The 5,980-nt window shown below is 39.5% G+C and overlaps 1 protein-coding gene across 6 annotated transcripts in view; it reads right to left on the bottom strand.

The window, feature by feature from the left end:
• The window catches only part of PPP4R4 (protein phosphatase 4 regulatory subunit 4), a 73,712-nt gene that overhangs the window by 9,991 nt on the left and 57,741 nt on the right, over positions 1–5,980 (bottom strand). For 4 of the 6 annotated variants that reach the window (XM_087747610.1, XM_087747608.1, XM_087747606.1 and 1 more), the window contains 3 exons: positions 1,873–2,017; positions 923–964; positions 757–831 (listed from right to left, as the gene is read on the bottom strand). In XM_087747610.1, coding sequence (XP_087603736.1) covers positions 757–831; positions 923–964; positions 1,873–2,017 — 262 coding nt within the window. The remainder of the gene's footprint in view (positions 1–756; positions 832–922; positions 965–1,872; positions 2,018–5,980) is intronic. The other 2 variants (XM_087747611.1, XM_087747607.1) reach the window with 1 other exon arrangement.

The raw sequence follows: 5,980 nt of genomic DNA, 5'->3' as shown, positions 1-5,980 counted from the left end.
TCTCCCACCTGCGGCTGGAGAGGAGGCAGCAGAACGGAGGGCTGCAATAGTCTAATCCAGGCGTTGTGAAGATGTAGTAGGCTATGTGGTGAAGCGCCTGCTGCAGCTTTTGCTTACAGCCATGACCGAAGATAAATAGTTTTGGAAGTTGGAAAAGCATTCTGCAGACTTCTCGTCCAAATCCTAAGTAACTTGTAGCTCCTTTTGCTCTATACAACCTGCACGAAGTCTCCCTTCTGCCAGGCTGAAGATGTCAGTGGCCTTTCTTTCTTTTTTTTTTTTTCTGGCTAACAGGACAGCTTGTAACACACAGAGCCTCCTTCAGCTTCCTTGGCACAAAAGAAGTTATGACATTAATTTCTTTGCCTATGGAAGTTGTATGAGAATTCTGAGGTGCTTCATTATTCAGTTTATTGTGTTATACACACCTGACAAACTGCTAAGCTCCCTCAAAAAGATTCCATACAGGCGTATTGAAGGGCTTGGGATTTTAGAACTATAGAGACATCAAGTGTGAGTACTTTTCAAGAAATTCCAGTTCGCCTACCTAATTCATACAGAAAAATTTATGCGGTAAAGAAAAGGAAGTTATATGTTACTCTGAAAAAGTGTAAAGTGTAGAATGAAACCACACAGAGATTATGAACCTACCAGGTGTCTCCATAATACGCACTTCACCTACCTTAAAATTATTGCCTTATTAATATTTAGCTACAAACTATTAAAAAAAGGACAGATTGTACTGATAAAATATACCATTTCCAAAAGGAGATGTTCTTGTCTCTCTTTTTCTTGATCCAATAAATCATTTTCGTAAAATCTTTTCTGAAACTTCAAAATAAAATCAATAAAAATAAAAAATCACTACATGAAAATGGGAATTAAAAGTATTTGGTAAATATTAAAGTTAGTAAGTACTTACAGCATCTACAGAGATCTCCATTCTGTCCAATTCTAACACTGTCTATAAAGAAAATCAAAACATTATTTATCCTTACTCAACAGCACGCCACACTTTTAACTAAAAAACTGTCCAGATAAGAAGCTTAGAATAGTGATATTCAAAATTGAACATGCCTTTTCTTCCTAAACGCTTGAAGCCTATGCTTGTATTTTTGTGCTACAAATGCAGTTAAAAACTGTCAGAGAGTATTCTCAGAGCCCTGCCGAGATTCACAATGAGGGACTGATAGACTGTCTATATGGAATTCAAAATACACTCAAGGAAAGCACAAAAGCATGAATGGCTGGAGCATGGACCTAGAAACCAAGACTGAAAAAACAACTCAGGAATCTGTGAATAAGCCAGGATGCTCTAGGCAGGTGTTCATCCAATCTCTCCTGCAGACTGGCTCTATAAGGAAGTGACCTACTTTAGCTACTTCACTTCATGGCTTCTTTGAAACGAAGCATGGGCATCCCTTAAAGACGTACTTTTTTGTGAATGCTGACATTATAAAGACATTTGTAACATTTCAAAATCCTGCAAAGCCTTTATCCGTATGTTGTAAAATAAATAGATTAACAAGATATCTCTACCTCAAAGACTTGATCATTTTTACTAGGGTCAACCTTTAATCCTATCTTTAGTCGTCTGCTGTTTTTTCACAAATGATCATTGAGCCAAAATCCTGCATCCCAGTCACTAGAAAATAACTGCAATATAAGTAACCAAGGAAACACCAACTCTCTTAAATTTGACAGAATGCACTATACTACATCTTCTCTTAATTGTTCAAAATTACATAACAGACAATAAAATTCTTAGTTTCCTGTTCTTACATTAAGAGTATCAACAGAAAGCATAACTTTGATCATCTTAACTTTTAATAACCCCAAGACAAAATGCTGCCGGAAAAGAAAAACTCTTACTCTTTTTACAATAGTCAGGACATCTTTGTCTTTCTCTTGACACAAAAGTTTCCTTATACATAATTCCAACTGCTGAAGTAAATGTTTATCAGTGGGAATCTTCAGAGTAGATTTAACTTTTGGCAACAAATAGCATAGCTTCATTCTACAAAAAAAAGTAAATAATCAACTTCTGATGCAGATTATTAATTATTAATTATTAATTTTTGTATTGCATGCTAGCATTTGACATAAAACAATTAAGTTAGTAGGTCTTATTTTTCAGAAATGATTGTTGCTTATGTGTTGTTTCCAGACATACTGTAACATTTTCAAAAACTTCTCCATAGATCAGGACTACAGAACTGTAGCTGAAAGTCAATAAAGATTTCTTTGGTTTTGCTTTTTTTTAACTTAGAAAAATAAGCAGACCTCTATATTTTCAAAATGATCTACACATCTACTCTATCAAGTACCTAAATACCCTGAAAATCTGCTCCAGCAGTACAAAGGAGCCTGTGTCTCACCAAAAGCCACATGATTGCAGTTCCATACAACTGCAAGGATGAAGGTGTATCAATAGACTAAAAGGATTTAACTATTAACTGGCTCCTAAAAGAAGAAAGCCCTTCTTCTCCCTACCCTACCTCCCTGCTTCTCTCTGGAGGCTCCCCCTGCTTGTGCTGTTTCTGCTACTGGATGGACATCAGCTCAGTCAGCCCAAACTTCAACTGACTAACATAGCAGAAAATCAACTTACTTGAGAGGGGGAGGGCAGAAAAAAGCGGACAGTTTTCCAATGGCTTAGTGAGTTTAATCAGCCTAGCCAAAGGTCCAATAAGCACTCCTCAAGGCAATGGAAGGGGTGGACAGTGTGGTTAGGAATCAGGATGAAAGAAAAGTAGTAACAGGCTATGATGCATTCAGAAGCTGTGAGCTACTCTATTGACCGAGAATGCAATTTTAAATGCAGTAAATTCAGGGAGAAAAATTATTCATATAAAATAACCAAGAACAGAAATTTCAAGCTTAATACCTTTCTGCTCTGACACTGCGTGGATATATTTTTTGCTACTAGAGTGCCCTTGTGAAGTTCAACTTTGCCTGCTTTCAAACTGAACAGCATGAAGTACTTAGGTGAACTTAACCACATCTTTTCTGTACTAAGGATTGAAATTGTTCTCAGGGTACCCAGTCCCTGAGCTGGAAGACAGGAACAGGGAGCAGAATGAAGCCCCCATGATCCAAGGGGAAATGGTTAGCGACCTGCCACACCACTTGGACACAAACAAGTCTATGGGCCTGGATGGGATCCACCCAAGGGTATTGAGGGAGCTGGGGGAAGCACTCACCAAGCCACTTTCAATCACCTATCAGCAGTCCCGGCTAACCAGCAAGGTCCCAGTTGACTGCAGGTTAGCAAATGTGACACCCATCTACAAGAAGGACTGGAAGGAGGATCTGGAGAACTACAGGCCTGTCAGTTTGACCTTGGTGCCGGGGAAGGTTATAGAGCAGATCATCTTGAGTGCCATCACACTGCACGTACAGGACAATCAGGTGATCAGGCCCAGTCAGCATGGGTTTATGAAAGGCAGGTCCTGCTTGACTAACCTGATCTCCTTCTATGACAAGGTGACCCGCTTAGTGGATGAGGGAAAGGCTGTGGATGTTGTCTACCTGGGCTTTAGTAAGGCCTTTGACATGGTTTCCCACAGCATTCTCCTGGAGAAACTGGCTGCTCATGGCTTGGACAGGCATACTCTTCGCTGGGTAAAAAACTGGCTGGATGGCCGGCCCCAAGGAGTTGTGGTAAATGGAGTTAAATTCAGTTGGCAGCCAGTCACAAGTGGTGTTCCCCAGGGCTCAGTGTTGGGACCAGTTCTGTTTAATATCTTTATCAATGGTCTGGACGAGGGGATCCAGTACACCCTCAGTAAGTTTGCAGATGACACCAGGTTGGGTGGAAGTGTCAATCTGCTGGAGGGTAGGAAGGCCCTACAGAGGGATCTGGACAGGCTAGATCAATGGGCCAAGGCCAGTTGTACGACGTTCAACAAGGCTCAGTGCTGGGTCCTGCACTTGGGTCACAACAACCCCATGCAATGCTACAGGCTTGGGGAGGAGTGGCAGGAGAGCTGCCTGGCAGAAAAGGACCTGGGGGTGCTGGTCGAAAGCCAGCTGAATGTGAGGCAGCAATGTGCCCAGGTGGCCAAGAAGGCCAATAGCATCCTGGCTTGTATCAGGAATAGTGTGGCCAGCAGGACTAGGGAAGTGATTGTCCCCCTGTGCTTGGCACTGGTGAGGCCACACCTCGAGTACTGTGTTCAGTTTTGGGCCCCTCACTACAAGAAGGACATGGAGGTGCTGGAGCGTGTCCAGAGAAGGGCAGTGAAGCTGGTGAAGGGTCTAGAGCACAAGTCTGATGAGGAGCGGCAGAAGGAGCTGGGGTTGTTTAGCCTGGAGAAGAGGAGGCTGAGGGGAGCCCTTATTGCTCTCTACAACTACCTGAAAGGAGGTTGTAGCGAGGTGGGGGTCGGTCTCTTCCCCCAAGTAACAAGCGATAGGACAAGAGCAAATGGCCTCAAGTTGCACCAGCACAGGTTTAGGTTGGATATTAGGAAAAACTTCTTCACCAAAAGGGTAGTCAGGCATTGGACCAGGCTGCCCAGGGAAGTGGTTGAGTCCCCATCCCTGGAGGTATTTAAAAGACGTGTAGTCATGGCACTTAGGGACATGGTTTAGTGGTGGACTTGGCATTGCTAGGTTAACAGTTGGACTTGATGATCTTAAAGGTCTTTTCCAACCTAAATGATTCTATAATAACTGATTTGCCACGATTGCTAGATACTGTTTCTAAACTGGTTATATAAAAAAACCATGCCCATTGCTTTTTATATCATTAAATCCAAAATGCTCTGCAGATTAAATAAAAAATATTTCATACATTTAAGAAAATAAAACCCACTGCATTTGATCAGACTGTAATAGCATGGAGTAGTGAAAAGCCTTAAGGAATAGATAAAAAATCCTCAAGAACTCAAAATGGTGATATTCTCTGCTGTTCTCAGATTCCATTGGCTTGTGATCAGAGACAATGCTGTGCCAGACATAGTAACTTTGTGATTAACAACACTCAAAAGAATTTTCTTATATGAATTCATCTTACTGTTTTCATACCTTCAAAACATTTTAACCTTTACAACTTCCCATTACAAAGAGTTACACCACTCTGTAGAAAGCTAGAATAATACCTCCCTAAGTTAGTTTTTAAAATCATGAGCTAACAATAATGTCTGACTTCTAAAATTCAGTCCACCACAGACAGTCATTCCTTTTGAAAAAGTGTTAGGGAACAATCCAGAAAAGAATTATGACAAAATTAATTTTAATGTCAGTTACGAGATTGCAAGTTATTTCAAGTTTCCATTAAATTTTAATATTGTATCAATAGAGCTTTAAATTAAAGTGTTTGTTAAAAGCAATAATCTACTTCAGATTGTATATAAATTTAGCTTATTGTTTTAATATAATCCTTTTAACTTAAGGACATGAGACATGAATGTTAACCTATATGCACAAAACGGCTCAGTTTTTAGGTCCGGTATCCTGCTGAATTGACATGTGGTAGTTACACTAAACACAAGGTTTATTTAAACAGTTTCACTTGGTAACAAACTGTACTTAGTGAAGCTTACTGAATGAAGCACACATGTATGTGCAAATTATGCTTATGTAAATCTATGCAGCATTAGCATTAGATGTTCAGATATGTTAATGATGACAACACAAGTTACACACATCAGAGATAAGATTAAAAGCGTAAAATCACACAAAATGCATGACTAAAAAAAGGAACTATTTTCTTACTGGTAATAACTGCCTGGTCCCTATCTGTTTCGTGAAGAAAAAAAATTTACTACAAAAATAACAGAAAAAACACTGTATAAAAATGAATAACATACCAGATTCCCTTATATTTTTCTATTCTTTTTCAATTTACTTTAACAATGAAGTAGAAAATTTTTACATAAGTTAAAACCTATGTTAACTTGTTAAGACACCTGGAAGAATTGCCTTTGTGTTTTACTTTACATATCATGATGTTGAAATGGATGGAAATTAATAG

Source organism: Nipponia nippon, unplaced genomic scaffold (genome assembly GCF_047370975.1).
Source record: "Nipponia nippon isolate SJK-2023a ecotype South Korea unplaced genomic scaffold, ASM4737097v1 scaffold_11, whole genome shotgun sequence".
In the NCBI taxonomy this organism is placed as follows: domain Eukaryota; kingdom Metazoa; phylum Chordata; class Aves; order Pelecaniformes; family Threskiornithidae; genus Nipponia; species Nipponia nippon.
Note: the sequence above shows the minus strand (reverse complement) of the source record. Positions and strands in the feature narration are given on the sequence as shown.